The sequence below is a fragment of the Penicillium robsamsonii genome, assembly GCF_028829455.1.
Source record: "Penicillium robsamsonii strain IBT 29466 chromosome Unknown utg000002l_segment0_segment0, whole genome shotgun sequence".
Taxonomy (NCBI): Eukaryota; Fungi; Ascomycota; class Eurotiomycetes; order Eurotiales; family Aspergillaceae; genus Penicillium; species Penicillium robsamsonii.
The window spans coordinates 613,543-632,874 of NW_026643220.1; the positions used below are offsets into that span (position 1 = coordinate 613,543).

A 19,332-nucleotide genomic window follows, 5' to 3' on the forward strand; every position below is an offset into this window, starting at 1 on the left:
TTAGCTAATGTAGCAGCAGCAAGGCTATATGTAATCCAACGCTATGTCTCTTTTAGACGTTATTTCTAGATCCTTTCTAGATATACTTTATATTATAGCTATAAAGGTAACAGTGAGGTATAGAAGTAGTGCTGGAAATGGAAACAGTAGCACAGGGTAGCCATAGAGATATGCCGGGCTTTTCACTCTAAAATGTATGATATAGACAGTAGAATACCGGAATATCATACAGGATACAGGGTGGACAATTTTTCTATGTATAACGATGGATAAAAAAACGATAGCGACTAGCTAAAGGGTGGACACATTGGAATATTCAATCTTTAGGCTCTCTTAAGGGATATATCGATTAGCTATTTTCATGTACCTATTGTAAGGCATCCTTTCGTCTTTATTTTCGAAGCTTTCTCCATGTCTACATAATCTACTCTGGGATAGTGATCTCAGGTTGTACAGACATCATATACCAATGAAGCCTCGGAGTACAAAGCAGCGTGGGGGCACGTAGGCAGCACGAACTCATGCGCTATATAAGCTCTCGCGTCATTCTTCGCTCTCCGTCCATCTGGCACACGATCAATTCCATCTAAACCGGTAAAAGAAACTTCTTCCGAGCTATTCGATACTCTCATCAAGAAAGCCACCAACACCCAAAAAAATCCACAATGTCAGCACCGAAGGATAACGATACCAATAGAACCGAAAGCAATGATACCTCCAACCCAGGACCAAGTACTGAGCCCCCCATGTCCGGCATACGCGAGCCCACACAGCACCATGCATACAATATGAGTCACGCAGATCCTACGCGGTGAACAGAGATCTACACCGATAACCCCGACCGCGCGAATCGTCTTACAGACGAGGAACAGCAAAGACTAGAGGCACTAGCGGCAGATTCGAGCGGGGGTGCGATCTTCGTTACATATGATCTGGTGCACAGAATAGACACGCTCATGGCGGACGGGACCAGTCGTGCGGATGAGGCTTTGATGCAGTATTTGTTTCAGGATGATATCTGGGAGGTTGTTGATACTGGTGATATCAATGATACGGGAACACGAGAGGGGAATAGGAACCGGAGTGGCAATGGAAGGCAAGCCGAGTGCGAATTGAACTTGCCGAATGGGACAGGGAGAGCTATGAAGAGCAATTGAAGCAATAGAGGGATAGCTAATTAAACATTGGGTCGAAGAATGAATGGAATTTGAATGGTTTGATAGCGATAAAATGAGGAATGTGTATATGGGAAGGTAGTTTAATCCATCTCATGAGTATTTTCATTCATGGTATTCTGAAGGTGATTGATTTATTGTTTGTACAGGAAAAGTGCTCTCTATCTAGCGGTCATATAAAGAAATAATCATTTGCATGTTGATCATTTTTTCTTCTTAGTCTTATCCACAACCTCAATCATCTGTGGCTTCAATCCACGGCGAACAAGGGCTGTCTCGATGGCCTTTCGCTGATCGCCCTGAACCAATACTTCCATAATTCCCTTGGGGGCACCAGTAGCCTGTGTGACACTAGTGCTACCGGCACACTTCTTCTGAAGCTCCTGTGCCAATAGGCTGGGAATAATGCCGAAGACCTCCAGAGTCATGACTTTGGTAACAGTCTTGGAACCTGTCCGCTTCTCGAGGGTGACAGTAACCTTCGGTGCGGTGCCCGCTTTTGGCTTGACGTCTGCGATAGTTTGACCGGTTTTCAAAATGACATGGTATGGCGAGAGCAGTGTCTTATCCTCCATGAGTCGTTTTAAAAGACCATCGCGAGTGACCTTGCCGCGTGCAAGTGTCCCTTTATCTTCGGTTGATGATGAAGTGAAGACGGAGTTCGCGAGGAATGGGTTGAGGGTTATGATGCGCCGGTTCTCTTTTGAGATGATCGGCGGATTTTGGGATTCAAGATATCGATCCAAATGACTGGATACATCGGAGTATTTGTAAAAGTTATTTGTGTCGCTGGCAGAGAGGGCAGGGAAAATGTTTGGCACCAGCTTTCCTGATGGCCGATATAGACTTTGCACAGTGATCGTCTGTCCCACTGAAGGGTCGGAATCATCTGTTGCTGCCGACTTCTTGCCCTCAGGTGCGGCCGCTTTGCTGTTCTCCAGGGCACGGGGGGAAGGCAGTTTGTATGGCACGAATCGCTGTACTCGATGGTCCTCAAAGTCCACATCCAAAATGACAGTCTCTTGACCATTACGTTCCTTGGTTTTGACGAGCTTCGATTTGTCTAGATGTTTCATGAACTTTTTGACGTTCTTCCAGCTGGTTTTCTTGATGTTGTAATGCTGGGCCTGTTGGGGAGTGTACACAGGAAGATAAGGAGCAGTGAAGTTAGCTATCAATGCCGAAGCTGTGATTGGCAGTGGAAGGCCATGGTCGGTCGCCGATGGGTTATCCTGTTTGAGCTTGTAGAGGGCGTAGACGAAAGCATTGACAAACGCCTTATCAAGTTCTGTTATTTGTTAGTACTTGGTTGGTTACATCTCAAAATCCAACTGCTGGCTGATAAAGAGGAGGAGAGAGATGGCTCACCCTCCGTTGTTGGTGCCTCATCTTCAGCTACTGGTTCTTCTGCCGCAGCTGGGTCATTGCTTGGTGTTTCAATGCCCCCCGAGGCGGTTGTAGCCCCATCATCGTCGATTTTCAACTCCTCTAGTTGTTCCTCCAATCCCTCAGTTTCGTCTTCGTCCCAACCCTCCAAGTACTCTGGAGCTGGGCGACCCGGTAGTGACGCAGAGCTCCACGCCCAAAGTTCATCGCCCTCCCAATGCAATCCACGGACCGCATGGCCCTTCGTGCCTTGCACCTCTCCCAATGCCGAAACATCAATCTCGCATATGCCTACAAAACGTGGCACTGTATGGCTGTCTATACTCGCGACCGCGACAACGGCGCCCTTGACCGCCTTTTCGGGGAAGGGAGGCTCATTCGCAAGGCCCGGTGTCATTAGGTCAGCTCCACTATGGAGCTTTCCCATCACGAACTCCGGGGTGTAGAGTAAAGGAACTAAATTCGGGTTCTGCCATAGTGTATAGACAGTTGGGTATAGTCGTTTGTCGGCCCCCGGGCCGTGTTCCAGCTTGAACCACAGCACCCGCTCATCGCCGTCGGGATGTGTGCCAACATACACGATCCCTTGAAGCTCGCGAAGATCTGGGCCAGCGGTGGTTGTGAAACGAGCAGTCTGAGTATTATCGGGCAGGATGGCATTTCGGATCGATGTAAGGTTCGAAGCGGGGGTGGATGCTGTGCTGGGCGCAGAGTCTGTTTTGGAGTTTGAGGAGACGGGGATCTGATAATCCTTGATAATTTGATCAGCAATCTTTCTACGATCGGAAGACCGTAGTGGAGAAAGATTTTTGATCTATTGTATATTAGCATAGAGTTCTTTGCAGAGCACACAAAGTTTGGAGGGGTAGTGGGGTTATTTACCGTTGGCTTCTTTTTGAACATAATTGTGAGCTCGAAGCTAGAGGCTAAGAGCGCAGAGTACAGTTGAATCCAAGGCTAGCTGAAGAGCTGGAGAGGAAGAATATGTTAAGAGTGAAGAGGTGACGTGCGAACACAGAATCTCCCGGAGGTCTCCACATGACCCGAAGAGGAAAAGAACTCAGACAAGGTTTCCTAGCGTTTAACGCATACTATATACTATATACTTATTATATCATACTATATACTATATACTATGTTATATCATACTATATCATACCGTCTAGCCCGTAGTTCTGCACTCGGTCTGTGCAACTGGGGACATTCCCGAGAATGCTAAAACTACAACGGTGGCGCATCAGCCTCCACCGACGACTACTTCCGCTGGCGAGTGGACGGGAGAAGACTGAGCTCATCCACCTCACCCGGAAAAGAGATGAATAACTACAAGGACAAGTAGTCATGAGTGGGAAGGTTATCTAACCCTACCTCTGGACGCAAGACCTGAGAATAGAATGACCAAACATGGCCCAGCGAGTCCACGTCGAAGGCTACATTTACTTGAGATATGAGGCTGGCACCTTGATTCATTGTGGCTAAGCACTGTCTTTCACAAATAGCTTTCCATGATCGACTATACACTATTCTCAGCCTCGATCAACGAGCGGCTCTGTGGTCGCCTCTGCCAGGGAAAGCAATACTGCCCCAGCTTCATTGCGGTGAATCTGGACCGATGGCCAGTCATCCAGTTTGACTTTCCATCCCAGGTTGTGCCCATCTCGAATGGTACACTGTAGTCGGGCGCTGTTGGTGGGTCGGGCCATGTAAATCGGTGTGGTGCATTGAGATACCGTTCCATATCCCTGTTGGATCTTCGTGTTGCTACCCATTCGCTCAAAAAGTTGCGAAACTTCGATACGTCAGAGTCAAGTTCGCGATTAACAACCCATTCCGAGATATTTTGCACTATGTCTATATGTCGATTCGAGTGGGGGATACCCGAGAAGGATGTATCGTTTGTGATAAGCTCGTAGAGTGTGAAGACGACACTAGTAACATCATCTCGACCTTCGTATAACCGTTTCTTTCCGGATGCAGCCCGATCAAAGTCGAAGAGGACGATCTTATGTGTGCAAGGATCGACCAGCAGATTTCGAGGAGCGATATCTTGGTGCATGATCCCTAGCTCTAGGTTAAGAAAATCCACGACTTGAGTAAGCTGTTGTAGCCACTCAAATCGAAAAAGGATCTTTAGATTGGCGAGAGTTCCACCTGGGATGTACTTCGTTGTGAACCCAATCACCCGGGACTCCTGGTCTTCAAGGACAACGCGATCGAATGGTATTATATTAGGATGTGGCGGTAGTCTATTGAGAATGTTCAGTTCATCCCAGGCCATTTGTATTCTCAAAGGCTTGTTCAAGACGTTAAACTTAAAAATAACCTTCTGGGGAATCCCGGATTCGTTTTCATACGATATAAGATCAATGAACGGTCCAAGCCGGTCAAGCTCTTGGAGCTTAGAGTACTGAATTGTACGGCAATCGGCCAGCGATCCACAGAGTGAGAAAGGAATATATGCAAGAAATAGAGTATCGTCCTCTTCCAGATTTGTCGAAACCCTAGTAAGGAGCCCATCGTCGTCGACTGTGATAGCACGAACGTCCGGTGATAGATAATCGGCGAATCGCGCCAAAATCGAGAGCTCCCTATCCTTTTCGGGCGGAAATATTTTGGCGGTGCCTTTAATCTTGACCATCCGAAGTTGATCCCAATCCCAGACGTTGCAATATGTTTCGGTGGTGGGGTTGTCGCTCGGGCCGCGGTAGTTATGGCCTTCGGACCAGAATCTGTCTTCACGGTTGATCATGGCAAAGTGGAAGCTCAAAACGGGTGGCCCGTATAAAGTGCTTCCAATGTGGTGTGTGAAGTATTTCCGCTATATTTTCCCTAGCTGTGCTTCATGCATTTCGGCGAATTCAAGGGCTCGTATGACCTGTCGAATATCCGCATTTCGAATACGAACGACTACACCGCACAATGTTTTTGAATTCGAATAGATCCTCCAAGATTCTTTTCGGATTCGAATGAGGAAAACTCTTACTCGAATCCACCTAATAAATTTCTTAACTGTCTCTTGGCCCTCTGACCTAGCCACTAGACTACTCCCAAAATGGAGGCTGACGCTTCCTTCTTAGCCAACACCTTGACCCCTCCACTAATTCCCCGCAGGTGAACTCCCAGATAAAACAGAGCTCCCTGTTCTCACTGAGGACCCTTTAGTCCCCATGGGCCAAATAAAACTCACCCACGATGACTATACCGTCGGATGGGTATGCGTCCTAGAATGCGAGCTGAACGCTTCCCGAGCGTTGCTGGATGAGGAACACGAGAGGCTCCCTGCCGCCGAGAAGGATGATAACGCCTACCTCCTTGGAAAAATGGGGGGACATAACGTGATCATTGCATTCCCAGCGGTATACGGGGTCGGCGCAGCGGCACAAACAGCTACGAATATGATACGCACATTTCGGAATCTGCGGTTCGGGTTGATGGTGGGGATTGGGGGTGCGGCGCCGAATCCGGCGCGGTTTGGAAGGCCTGGTGAGGATATGCGATTGGGGGATGTGGTTGTTAGCGAGCCGAAGGGTGATGAAGGTGAGCTGGTATTTGTGTTTTCTTTTTTTCCCACGGGAATGGTTCTGAGACAAATAAAATAATAGGTGGCTGACCCTATTAGGCGGAGTGGTACACTATGATTTAGGGCAGCGGAAAGCGGATGGGAAGCTTCACAAGAGGTCCCATCTGAACAAACCGCCGATGTTTCTGTTAACTGCAATGAAACTCTTACGGTCAGATCATCCATTCGGCAGGGGAGAGATGAATCGCTACATCGCCCGTATCGGCCAGCTGTCGGAGACATCGGAAATCTTCGAAGCCTATCAACACCCGGGCAGGGATAATGACCGTCTATATCGAGTGGATTATGACCACGAGGACGGAGAAGAAGACTGTACACGCTGCGACACCAATTCGACGGAGACCCGCGCACCCAGGAAATCCGATGCGCCCGTGGTGCACTATGGATTGATTGCGTCGGGGAACGCAGTCATAAAGGATCCTCGGTATCGGGATGAACTGCGTAAGGCCTGGAATGTGGCATGTTTTGAGATGGAGGCTGCAGGGCTAATGGACAATTTCCCGTGCTTGGTGATCCGGGGAATCAGTGACTACTCGGACACGCACAAAAACGATATCTGGCAGCCCTATGCGGCGGTGACGGCTGCTGCATATGCCAAAGATCTGCTTCGTGTGATTCTTCCGCAGGAGATTCATGCGGCGAAGGTTGTGGAAATGAAAGAAGGTTAGCTGCTTTATAGTCTCCCTAGTTTAGTATAGGTAATGAACAAGGCGTCGACTGACTATGGTGATAGTAATGGATGTGTTATCGAATATCCAAACGGGTGTATCCATAATCAACTCATCAATAAGTACCACCCAGGAACACGAGCTGCTTGTATGGCTATCCCCAAAGGACTACGGCTCTGAACAAACCGATATCCTACGTCAACGCCAAGAGGGAACTGGAACATGGCTCCTGGAGACCCTTGGCTTCGAAACATGGGTGGCTGAACGCAACAAAACCATCTACTGCAGAGGCATGCCCGGTGCTGGAAAGACGGTTATGACCGCAGTGGTAGTGGACGGTCTTCGATCACGGTTTGAGGTAAATCCTGCGGTAGGGATTGCATGCATATACTGTAGCGTTCAGAATGAAGCCGAGCAAACCCACAACTCTATCTTTCTGAGCCTACTGAGGCAGCTTGTCCGACAGCTATCATACACGCCCGAGATGGTGAAGAGTATGTATGATCGCCACCAACGAACTGGCAGCCGGCCGAGCTTTCGTGAAATAGTGGAAGTCCTTCAAGATACAGTCGCTCGTTTTGAAAGGACCTTCATCGTGTTTGACGCTCTCGACGAGTTGCTCACCTCTGAAAGTCCCCCGAAGCAGCTGGTTAGAGAACTCTTTGCTTTTCAAGGAAGAACTGGAATTAACATATTTGCAACCTCTCGTTTCGTCCCGGAGATTGCAGGCGAGTTCAAGGATAGTATACTGATCGATATCAGGGCGGCAGAAGGGGATGTTGTGCAGTACTTAGGCTCGCACATTGGGGAATTACCCGCCTTTGTGTCCGAGACCCCCGGGCTGGAGGATGAAATCAAAACAGGAATCATTGAGGCAATTGACGGAATGTAGGTGGGCCATAAATAGCCCTCTCATGATATCTGGAAGGCTAACGAGAGTAAATAGGTTTCTCCTAGCGAAGCTCCACTTGATCTCATTGATGGATAAAATATCCATAAGGGACATAAAGGACACGCTCAAGACCTTACCCAGAGGCTTTGACGGATACGATAAATCGTACCTGGAAGCCATGAACAACATCTACGGCCAACGGCAAGGCTTGCGCGAACTCGCTTTAAAAGTCCTGTCTTGGATTTGCTGTAGTCGGCGACTACTCCTCGCAACTGAGCTCCAGCATGCACTAGCAGTGAAAGAAAAACACACAGAGTTTGATATATTGAGCATCCCGGACATCGGGCTGCTTGTCAGTGTATGCAAAGGATTGGTCATTGTGGACGGGGAACGGGGGACAATCCGCTTGGTTCACTACACAACGCAGCAATATTTCGAACGGACATGGCAGGAATGGTTCCATGATGCACACGAAAGGATTGCGGAAACTACTCTTAGGTATTTGACATTCACTTCCTTTGATAGTGGAGCCTGCGCGACAGGCACCGAGTTCAAGGCCCGCCTGGACCAATATGCATTGTATGATTACGCGTCGCGAAATTGGGGCTACCACGTACGGGATGCATTATTTGAGGAGACGTCCTTGGTCCTGAAACTTCTGGAGCATGAGAAGTGCGTATCTAGCGCGGCTCAGGCCATGTTTGCTGAACGGAGTCAAGTACGTAGTGAGCGCAGTCCGCACGGAATGACTGGACTTCATGTTGCGGCCTACTTTGGACTTGAGAAGACGGCGAGGCTTTTGCTTCGCAAGTTCCAACCGGACGTGAAGGATAGTTCTGGTCGAACGCCTCTGCATTGGGCCTCTGCGCGTGGACATGCTGCTGTCGTGGTGGCATTGCTTGAGAATAACCTGGTTGATGCAGACCGGCAGGATGACGAGGGCCAAACTCCCTTGTTTCTGGCTGCATATAATGGACACGGGGAGATTGTGGACTTGCTCATGGGCCGTGGAGTAGAGTTCAACCACATGGATCATGAAAAACAAACACCACTATGCGCAGCTGCGCATAACGGGGATAGAGCGGTAATCAAGGCATTTCTACTTCACCAAGTTGATATTGATTTCGAGAATGGCCACGGGGAAACTCCACTCGTATCGGCAGCAGGGCAGGGACATGCTGGGTCCGTGGAGCTGTTGCTAACCCACAGTGCTCCCTTGGTTCCTCGTACTGGAAATAGAGCGCTCTCTCGCGCAGCATCGAATGGTTATGCCGCCGTGGTGAAACTCCTCCTGCAATATGGCACTGATGCTGATCATCGGGATGAAGATGGGCGCACGCCATTGTTCTCTGCCGCACAATATGGCCACGAGGAGGTGGTGTCTCTCTTTCTCGGTCATCAAAAAGTCAATCCGAACGCCGAAAACATCCGGGGTCAGACCCCATTATCAGTCGCTGCCTGGGAAGGGCATGAAAATGCCGTGCGCCTTCTTCTCGCTGATAGTCGCGTGAATCCTGACCACAAGGATAGGAAGGGACAGACCCCTCTCTCGCTCGCCGCATTCTGGATACGCACATCCGTGGTCGAACTCCTATTGGAAGTTCCCCGAGTTGATGCTAACTCCATGAACTCTTCCGGTCAAACACCCTTGTCTCTTGCTACACAAAACGGCGGTGCAGAGGTAGTAGAACGACTACTTCAGACTTCCATAGTTGACCCAGACCTACGTGAGCAAGGCAGCGGCAACACACCACTCGCAGTAGCAGCTCAATACGGACGCGACTTCGTGGTCAAGCTCCTACTTGCCACCCCAGGGGTCGACCCGAACTCCACCAATGCCAAGGGGGAAACTCCTTTATCTCTTGCTGCGCGAGAAGGGCATGCGTACGTCATCGAATTACTCCTTCTCGATGGAAGGGCGGATTGCAACCATAGAAATGAAACTGGCCGAACCTCTCTTTCATGGGCGTCTGGACGTGGCCATACCACCACGGTTGAAAGTCTGCTTACCGTGCACACGGTGGACGTCAATGCACCGGATGACGAAGGACGCACGCCGTTATTATGGGCTGCCTGGGGTGGTTACCCGACTATTGTGAACCAACTCCTCGCAACAAGGAAGGTTGACCTTGAGTGTAGGGATAGTAATGGCCAAACCCCTCTTTCCCGTGCCGCAGAAAGCGGGGGGCTGACAGCCGTAGAGATACTTCTAGAGGAAGGTGCTGACGCGAACGCTGAGGACAAGGATGGGATGACGCCGCTCATGCGTTCCGTGGAAAATGGCCATGTGCAAGTTGCAGAAGCCCTCCTCACCGCGGGTGCTTCCCCAGGAGGAGTAGACCAAGAGGGACGCACTCCACTCCTCATCGCCGTTGAGGCAGGACGACGAGAGGTGGTTGAGTTATTACTGAATGATGCCGGCCTGGATCCTGATGCGAGTGGGGAATATGGGTACACTCCGTTGGAGTTGGCTGAGGAGTGCGGTTGGGATGATATAGTGGACTTGATCGAGGCGGCGCACGAAAGGCGCACGAGGTCCACAGGTTCCGATCTCCCTCCTCAGATGTCTTCTTGGGCCTCGCCCTTCGCATCTGCCATGGGTTTGTCAAATTCAAATCCAGGCTGGGATCGGGGAAAGAGGGCACAGGGTGTTGTCTCACATCGAGGTGGGACTACAGAAAGCACTGCGCCGGAAGTGGCAATGGTGAACAGGTCATATTCCCAAATCTCGCTTGACGAGTGACGTGTGCTATCACAATAGAACCGCCTCTACCTAGAATCACCAAATGAATCCACAAACCTGTCTGGTGGTTAATGAGGAGGCAATATTCTTCCGTATGTAGACACTAATGTGGAACCAGAGAGAGACTATGCCACTACCGAGATATGTGTCCTATGGAGGAACGATCCCTTGGGTCAAAGCCATTTCCAAATAGCATCGGTTTGCTGGCATCTTATTCCCCATATTGGAGCTTCCATTAGCTAGGTCCCATACGAGATTTGTAACATTGCTTTCAATTTTCATGCGAACTACGAACGATAAACACACGACCACACCCCGTGTGATGGATTCCGTAAAATCATAAGCTCAGAATCTTGAGTGCGCATTCTGATGCTATGGAATCTGTTCTTTACAGGGCAGGTTGTCTCTAGCCAATAAATACCGGATTGCAAGACTACTGAACGATATGCGAACGATCTCACCATATATACCCATTGGAATGCGAGGTATGGGCACCAGAGTGTTCTATAGTTCGCGCCTAATAATTGACCGACTTCAAGTTAATAGATAAAAACATCACATTAGAAGAATGATAGAAGAATTGTAGTATGTATTATTCCAAAATGCTAGAAATTACATCGAAAGGGATATATACAAGCGATGGATCCCCAGAGCCAAAAGGATCAAACCCCCGCGTGGTCGCTATGCACTGCGATACTCAAAATCGCGTCTAACAGATGAACAATGGTTTTAGTAAATCGAATAAGGCATCGTAAAATTGTAGGTGAAGAAATGCAAAAGGTCTTCCGATCGTTGCGGTGGTATCGGCTAGACGGTCTGCTCAATGGGTCCATTCCTCGAGAAATCGACAACTCGAAAACGCCCCTATGTGCAATATTGAACACATAGTGCCGGATGCAGAAGACACCGTATTATGTACATGTGCAGGTGGTGGGTGGTGCAGTTTCCGGAAGTTGTCCTGCTGGGTAGGTGTTACTCGTTTGGCGGGTACCTCACCAGAATCTAGCACCAGGTTTCTGCTTCTGGCTGAATATATGACTTCGCCCTAGGGGACTTCAGCTCGTCGGGTCGTCGGGACTAAACTTCCAGCGTCGGTGGTTCTCCGCAATCCACCACTGGGAGATATGGGCGGCCTCGCTAACCCACATCGCGGCGTCTGGCCCGTAACGTGTCTGCACAGCATCATACAAAGACACGATATTCATGTCTTCCTCGGGATGGAACTCGAGTGGGTCGGCGACGACATCGGTGAATCGCCACGGGGCATCTGGGATAAGCGGCACGACGAGACGGTACGGTTTTGTGGCCGCTCGCATGGAAATCCACGTTCCTCCAGGGTTCATTGTGGAGAAATGCCATTCTTGCTTCTTATCTTGCTCGGGGATAAGTGGGCGTAGTAGCGACTGGCCCTCGTATAAGGGGAGCAGGTCCTTCAATATATGTGCTGACTGCTCGTTGATAGAGGAGGTTTCGATCAGAATATCGAGGATACTGGGGAGGATTTGAGTCGATATGACGGCGCTGCTGATTTCTACTGCGGGTAGTTTGGGATGGGCGACGAGCAGGGGGACATGGAAACTCCCGACGTGGGGGTCATGGTTGGCCGTTACACCACCATCATTTGGAAGAGATAGACCGCTGCAATCGAGTTAGTGACTGTCCTTCCGTCCTGCCTTCTCGTGCTCTGGGAGAACGCAAGGAAAATATCTAGGGAAGAATTGATAGGATATAGAGTGATAGAACTTACTGGTCGCCTGCCATGACAAGCAGGGTCTCGTCAATGACTCCAGCCTCTTCGAGAATCTCAAGGATGGTGGCCAGCCAATCATCCTGATACTTGAGGGTATTTAGGTACCGGTTCAGCATGTTGTTCCAACCATGGCCATTCCCGAAGTACTCCTCATAATCACCGGGTTTAAACCAAGGAGTATGGGTATTGTGAGTTAGATGGGCGATAAAGAGGCGAGTGTTGTTCTCCTTAGCCTCGGCAAATGCATCCCGCATATAGTTCTTCAGTGTGTGATCTGGATGACCATATTTCTGTTCTTCCTCTGGCTCCTCTGGTATGTATTTAGCACCGTTTTCATTGATTGATTCTTTTGTTGTGATATCTCTGAATCCCATGGCAGGAGTAAGCCCATCCTGGTGGTCCCAGGTGCCATAGTGGGACTGCATCCACATAGAATGCCATGGCCAAGAGGTCCAGTCCTCAGTCTCATTGGTAATGTTTGATTGTGAGTTCAATGCGTTGAATATGTGCGGCAGGCAAGGCTGGTAAATATCGTGCAGATACTCAAGGTTGCCTTGAATAGCAATGGGGCTCACACCGCACATAGTGCCTGTAAGACTCTTCATGGTGTATGTACCGGACGTGTAAGCATTTTTGGCGCTGAGGCTACCATAAGGGGTTGGACGGTCCTCGTTCTTGTTGAACCCAGTCTCAAATCCGGTGAACCTTTCGGCAGTGGGAGTGAGATTGGCGAGTTTACCCATAATCTCGTCGGGGATTTTTCCGTTATAGGAGTTTTTGATGTGCTCCATAATGTAAGAGTCGGAGCGGAAGGGAAAGACGTCCTGCCGATTGCTCTCCAATTTGATGACCATAACATGCTTGATCTTCATGTCTCCGCTGTGGAGCACATCACGGATGGACTCTAGGATGTCATTCTGGAGGTTGGGAAAGTGCAAAGGATCTTTCATCGGGTTGTAGTGTTCATACAAATAGTCCTCAGGTTCAGTATTGTTGAAGTGATTGATGCGGAAAGGAGACCAATCCGGGAAGGCAGTTGCCGCATCGCCCGTATGTAACCAGTCAAATGTCGGGAAGGAGTCTAGGGCAGTTTTGCCTTCTAGCCAGCTGAAATCGCCCGGCAAGGATGCGACACTTCGCTGAGAAGACCCAAATTTGAGGCCGCCAAACGGCGCGAGAGGAAGAGACCCAGAGAGGAAACTGTAAACAACATTGCTGGGACGAATGACACGGAGACAAAGTAGAATTACGCTGCATGATACAACGATAGCGGGCTTCAACAACGCCCGACTCTTCTGCACAGGCGGGTCTTGGGGTGCATCCAGTAGCGATACGGAGTCGCTGTTGTCATCACCGATGTCAAAGTCATCGATTGCAATTTGTTCGTAGGTATCTGGGTGTGGCAGAGCTTCCTTATTCGGACGGAAGTAACGGTATGTCGCGGACAGCACTACACCCCAGATCCTCAGGAAAGCTCCCGTCGCCCGAGATAGATAGGGCGTGGCATAGAATGCACCGATTAAAATTGACGTCTCGAGAAGGATAGCAACGAACAGGGCCGACAAAACAAGTACGGCGGAAGGCTTATCCTTGTGGAAATCATTCGATAGGCGCCAATGGATCTCCATGCCCTTGTGGATATAATAGGATAGGTTGGCGGAAATCATCGATGAGGTATATGCACTGGGAGATAATTAGCAATTCACTTATTTGCCTGTGAAGCCGAGTGATCTACCTGGATAACACAGTGCACAGAGCTGCTATATCCCGAAACGTTCGCCATTCGTACGATCGGGCCACGCCACGTGCGCCCAGCACGAGGACGATATCGAGGAAAAAGAATGTGGGGCCCCATGCGAGAAGGGAGAAAACCGTGAGCGAATTGAGATGGACGTAGATATGGAAGATTTTGGAAAGCAGGATGGAAATGAAGATGACCGAAAAGAAATATGCGCGACAGGCTGTCCAGCCACGGTCAAGATGGGCCTGGGGGGATCTGGCGATTGTGAGGGCGACAGCGGCTGCAGATTCAAGCTTCCCGCGCAGCCGCTGGCCGAAACCCCCTTGCAGCTGCCAAGCAGGTTTCATGATATATATAAGAACACTGGGATTCGTTAAATCATGCAAGAATATTGTACCTGAATTGACTAAACAACAATTTCCCTATTAAGTTAAGAAAGAAAGAAAGAAGTGACAGAAAAGGAGCTTCGAGAAAAGAATAAAGCCTCGAGAGGCTCCAGGGGGCCAAGACCCTTGGAACACTCCGAAACTCCACTTCTCACACGTGCCAAGGCATTGTGTGGCCAAATGGATGTTTGGATAAAAAAGATCTGCAGGTCTGTCTATCCTCATAGGGCAGAATATCTCTAATCTGATATTCCCGCCCCCGCCAAGACAAACATAGTAGGTGAGCACGCGAGGCAAGTTATTATTCTGGGGTCAACAAACATGAAAACTGAATTGAAGTACATGTTTGCGAGCTACTCTTTATTGTCCGTACAATGTCCATGCAGATATACTGGGAAATGTGAAACTCACGTTCAAAATGAGGCGTTTGTGGAGATCGCCTTGGCAAAGCCACACGACACGTACCCCCGGAAGGATGACCTCGGAACAAGTTAGAATCCTTCCTGAGATCCACACCTACGCCATTCGATATCGGCCCTAGTTCGCATCTCATATAGAGGATTTGATTCCGATGGACTATCTTAGATGGAGATATACGGGAGAATTCGCCATCAAGAATACACCTCTTGTTTCAAGGTCTCGCCTTAGCAACAGGCACTTGGAACCTATCTCTTGCAATGTGCTCATAGATCATAACGTAGGTATATTGTGGCATCAACTCAAAACTTCACGACGGTGAACTTTGACTTCACCAGCGTTACAATCACCTACTCGCAGTACGCTAGATATCTTGATACTACTGTCTATATCTAGTTATATAGTGGAACATCAACTACGCAGAGGTATGTTCAAATGGAAGCAATACCCACATGTGGGTAAATCCAAAATGTCACATACAATATCAAGACCAAGAATCGAAAATTTACCAAAAGTCTCTTTGCGATTCCCCAGCATCCAAAAATCCTCAATATCTTTCTGCATCCACTAGCTCAAGTAGGAGTCTACCTGGATATGTCTCACTTGGATGTCCATGTGGACGCTATGGCCAGCCGGGACAGATACAGTTACACATTCTGGTTCAGAGACATGATCATTGTAGTGGTTATCATAAACGCCTTTGGGCTGTGAGTGGTGCTCATCAATACCTGCACCATTCTTTGGTTGTCGGCGGTCTTTGATAGTCGCCCCGTTTTTATGTTGCCCCGTTTGGTGGAATATCCTTTGCTGTTACCTCGAGGGCGCTCAACGCTGGGAGGACGGGGCCCTTTAGTTAGCAAGCGGTCTTCATCGGTGGCGCATAACAGTAATAACAAGAGGCGCTGCACGAAGCCATTTGGTGATAAGACTCACGATGCCAGATGTCAGATGCCAGATGCGAGTTAGAGATGGTGAATCTGTTCAAATGGATGTGTCTAGTAATTTAAGCACCCAACAACAAACATTAGATTATTAGAGTTGGGACTAGTAAAACAAATAGTATTATAACTCGGGCGAGCCGTGGCCTATGGGCGATATTGTAATACAAATAAAGAACATTATAAGAGGAAACCCAATAAACACAAGCGTGAGACTGTAGCACAGGTGGAACAGATTTATAGGTTTATACAAGATCCAAAGGGTGTATAGTTAAACATTGGGTTTCGACATCAAGGCTTCTAACCCGAACGGGTGTAGTGATTTTGTTTTGAAAGCCGTATAGTGGTCATACATGTAAATCTTGGTGATAACCATCAGCAAGTATAAATGCAGATATAGAAACATGGCACGGCTTAGAGGGCAATAGAGAAAGCGACAAATAATAGGGAGCAGAACGCTAACGTCGCCGTTTTTCCGACTATCAGTAGGGCAAGTTCAACTTAGGCAGGTGGAATCATATAAATAGTAGAAATGTAGGGCCTATTGTAGGGTAACAAGATTTACGAGACAAAAATAGGAAGAGGTTGTTTACATACTAGCAGGAGATAGTTATAACGTTTATCCAAAGTGGCATTGGCCAAAATTACAAAGAAACTCCAATGAAAAGAGCGCACAGAAGCATATCAAGGAAGCAGGGCCGTCCCTCAGTGGAGATCATCCCTGCCATTGAAACTCATGTGACGGGCGTGTAGATGTCCGTACAAGCCATCGGACATCTGCCGATAAACCCACCGGAGCCCCGCCGATCATAACGACGCGATCACCAGCACTACACTTGAACATACGTCTATCCTCATCCTTGAAAAGTCAGCCAAAATGCCAGTCTATCACATCGGTAAGTTCGATGTAGCCGAGTGCCAAAGGGACACAAAAGAACCTCGACCACTAACCCTTCAAGTTCTCTTCCGCCTCAAGCCCGGCGTTACCCCCGCCCAGATCGCCACCTGGAAGGAAACATGTCAGGGAATGGTGGGGAAGATTCCTGGTAAGTGAGACTCTGAAGTTCGGATTGAGACATTATTCTGAAATCTCGCAATAGGACTGCTGTCGCTGCAGAGCGGTGCTCCGCTGCCGATTTCAATTCCCCGTGCCCAGGGTTTCGATATGGGACTAGTTGCCGTTTTGGAAACGGCTGAGCATATCGCTACCTATGCGGTACACCCTGCTCATTTGGAGTAAGTTTTCTTCGTCGGGTTAGTGAGGACTGTAGGCTGATTTACTGACACTCCAAAGGGTTCATAAAATGCGAGAAGAGCTGTGCGATGATACTTTGGCTTATGATCTAGAGTTCTAGCGTTTGGTATATCAAGTAGTATACGCAAGTTTAGTCCTAAGGTACTACCATGAAAGGAGTTTTGAGAACAGTCCGTTCAAACGGCTCATTTGTACATATCAAACCCCAGGCCCCGGTCAATCGTAGCCACCGAGGCTTACCTAGCCAACCCGTAGATGCTCGTAACGAAATGACATAACGCCGAGAAAAGGTTCACCCTCTATGAAATAATCGGAAAACAGAGGCTGGATCTCCAATCCGCAATACTTTTTGAATCAATCCCGCCGATTGACCGAATCAGAGAACAAGAATTAAAGACAAGACATTTCAATCCGCCAAAATTAGATACCTTATTCCTTGGCATCCACCTTCTTGGCAGGGTGATCGCCACCGTTGGCGCCCTCATCCTCACGGGAGCGCTTCTGGGTGCTCTGCACGACCGGGACACCACTATAATGAAAGTCAGCATTTGCACACTCACTACGAAGATCAAATTAGTTTGACTTACCGAGAGTCCTTCTGGGCCTCACGGGGAGCCTGGAAACCATTCTGCTGGTCCTCGGTGCGGCGTTCGCGCCAGTCACGGCCATCGTCACGGTCGTTGCGGTCACGACCATCACGGCCGCCACGGCCACGGCCACCACCACGACCACGACCGCCGCGACCACCGCGACCGCCACGTCCACCACGGCCACCACGGCCGCCGCTGTTGCGAGCGCTGGAAGGGTAGACGTTGCCATTCTTGATCTCCTCGACCTTCTCGTCACAGTACTCCTTCTTGCTCTTGAACTCGAGATCAGTTCCCTTCCACTGGGGCTTCTTCTCCAGAGCGAGGAATGCCTTCTGCTTCTCCTCGGACTCGAACTCAACAAAGACGCTGCCCTTGAAGGTCTTGTCGTTGTGAGTGCGGCGCAGGCGGATGGCGTTTGTGGGACCGTAGGGGGCGAAAAGAGCCTCGATATCGAGCTGTGTGGTGGGCTCCTCTTCACCGAAGCCGAAGCCCTTGGCGTAGATGGAGCGGGCCATAGAGGCATCCTCGAAGACCTTGATGGCCTTGGAATCGTGCTCGTTCACGGACTCGGGGAGAGGGACCTTGCGCTTGATGGCGGTGTCGTTATCAGTCAGCTCGACGTTCTCGGCGGTCTTGAGGGCCTCGACGATGGCGCTGAAGGGTTGGAAGCGGCGCATGCGCTTGAAGGAGTGAAGGAGCTCAAGGGGCACGGCGTTGTTGGCGCTACCGCCAACCTTGGAGAGCAGGAACTTGTCCATGGGGAGGTTAGAATCGGAGAAGTAGAATTCGACCTATGATGTGCGCGTTAGTTAAGATCTAGAGAGAGGGAGCGTTTCTAATTGTCATACCTGCTTGCGGATCTGTACAGGGTCGTCGGTTACCTCCTGCGTGGAGGGATCGAACTTGGCGTTGTTCTGGCGAGGGCCACGGCCACCGCGGCCATCGCGCTGGAAGCTGCGTGTCTCGCGCTTCGCAGTCTGGGACTCTGTAGTCTTCTCCTCGGCCTTCTCAGACTTCTCTCCGAGCTTAGCAGCTTCGGCGACAATGCGGGCCTCATCAGCATCCTGAGCGGGCTGCTCGGTGGCGGCTTCCTCCTTCAGTTCAGCGAGGACGTTCTGAACATCCTTCTCAGCCTCGGTGTTAACAATGGGGGTCTTTTGTTCTTCGGCCATAGTTGCGAATTGTATGTGGAGACTATTTCAGATGTGAAAAAAATGATAAGCAGGAAGATTCGACGCGACGGAGATGAGTCAGAGTGAGCAAAAAGTGAGCAAGGGATCGGAGGGGATTTATCGATAATCTGAGAAGATATGATGACAATACCTTTATAAATTGATCAATGCGCTATTTAGAATATTATTGCGCTTGTGACAATATCTCGCAGCGGGGAGAATCTGGGTTTTTTTTTTGAGCTCGACTGGCGCCTGAGGCAAACACTAGTCTGCAATTGGCTAGGGTGGAGCCGAACCATTCCATTTTGGGCAATTCGACTTTCTATACATTGTCGTCAATTGTATTGTATTCAAAGATGTCGGAATGACAATAGATGAATAGAACGAGATATAGAATGATCCAAGCAGGAGGTGCTAAACCGGTAGTACTCATATTTTTCGTCAGATTCCGTCATGTGAAGCTCAGGACCTGGCGCAAATCGCACCTTCCCACAGGCCGTGACCAGGTGATTTCTCGATATACTCGGGAGCTTTCGTACTCGTGCTATCACAGAGAATTCAATCATACCAAATATCACACAGTTCTTGAGTTAAATATTCTTTCCAAGACGATTGTTATATGGGTACCACATTCACCCC

At 49.3% G+C, this 19,332-nt stretch overlaps 7 protein-coding genes across 7 annotated transcripts; 3 read left to right on the plus strand and 4 right to left on the minus strand.

Moving 5' to 3' along the window:
* Window positions 1–665: 665 nt before the first annotated feature.
* Window positions 666–1,157, plus strand: N7447_003471 (uncharacterized protein; the record flags this gene model as incomplete). The annotated part of the gene is made up of 2 exons (XM_057227746.1): window positions 666–792; window positions 820–1,157. 2 exons carry the CDS (start codon window positions 666–668, stop codon window positions 1,155–1,157), a joined length of 465 nt encoding a protein of 154 aa, XP_057087087.1.
* Window positions 1,158–1,378: 221 nt separating this feature from the next.
* On the minus strand, window positions 1,379–3,464 carry N7447_003472 (putative RNA binding protein Ligatin/Tma64; the record flags this gene model as incomplete). Its single annotated transcript, XM_057227747.1, has 3 exons — window positions 1,379–2,463; window positions 2,544–3,375; window positions 3,444–3,464. The coding sequence occupies 3 exons, from the start codon at window positions 3,462–3,464 to the stop codon at window positions 1,379–1,381; spliced, it is 1,938 nt and encodes a 645-aa protein (XP_057087088.1).
* A 610-nt stretch (window positions 3,465–4,074) lies between these two features.
* On the minus strand, window positions 4,075–5,310 carry N7447_003473 (uncharacterized protein; the record flags this gene model as incomplete). Its single annotated transcript, XM_057227748.1, has 1 exon — window positions 4,075–5,310. One exon carries the CDS (start codon window positions 5,308–5,310, stop codon window positions 4,075–4,077), a length of 1,236 nt encoding a protein of 411 aa, XP_057087089.1.
* A 418-nt stretch (window positions 5,311–5,728) lies between these two features.
* N7447_003474 (uncharacterized protein) lies at window positions 5,729–10,444 on the plus strand (the record flags this gene model as incomplete). Its single annotated transcript, XM_057227749.1, has 4 exons — window positions 5,729–6,098; window positions 6,181–6,804; window positions 6,875–7,697; window positions 7,756–10,444. 4 exons carry the CDS (start codon window positions 5,729–5,731, stop codon window positions 10,442–10,444), a joined length of 4,506 nt encoding a protein of 1,501 aa, XP_057087090.1.
* A 1,055-nt stretch (window positions 10,445–11,499) lies between these two features.
* N7447_003475 (Alkaline phosphatase-like alpha/beta/alpha) lies at window positions 11,500–14,297 on the minus strand (the record flags this gene model as incomplete). Its single annotated transcript, XM_057227750.1, has 3 exons — window positions 11,500–12,082; window positions 12,192–13,877; window positions 13,930–14,297. Coding segments are annotated over 3 exons (2,637 nt in total), but the record flags the coding sequence as incomplete, so codon positions are not given.
* Window positions 14,298–16,553: 2,256 nt separating this feature from the next.
* N7447_003476 (Dabb family protein) lies at window positions 16,554–17,031 on the plus strand (the record flags this gene model as incomplete). The annotated part of the gene is made up of 4 exons (XM_057227751.1): window positions 16,554–16,572; window positions 16,636–16,722; window positions 16,777–16,912; window positions 16,971–17,031. 4 exons carry the CDS (start codon window positions 16,554–16,556, stop codon window positions 17,029–17,031), a joined length of 303 nt encoding a protein of 100 aa, XP_057087092.1.
* A 329-nt stretch (window positions 17,032–17,360) lies between these two features.
* On the minus strand, window positions 17,361–18,693 carry N7447_003477 (tRNA maturation protein LHP1; the record flags this gene model as incomplete). Its single annotated transcript, XM_057227752.1, has 3 exons — window positions 17,361–17,460; window positions 17,519–18,312; window positions 18,370–18,693. The coding sequence occupies 3 exons, from the start codon at window positions 18,691–18,693 to the stop codon at window positions 17,361–17,363; spliced, it is 1,218 nt and encodes a 405-aa protein (XP_057087093.1).
* Window positions 18,694–19,332: the final 639 nt, after the last annotated feature.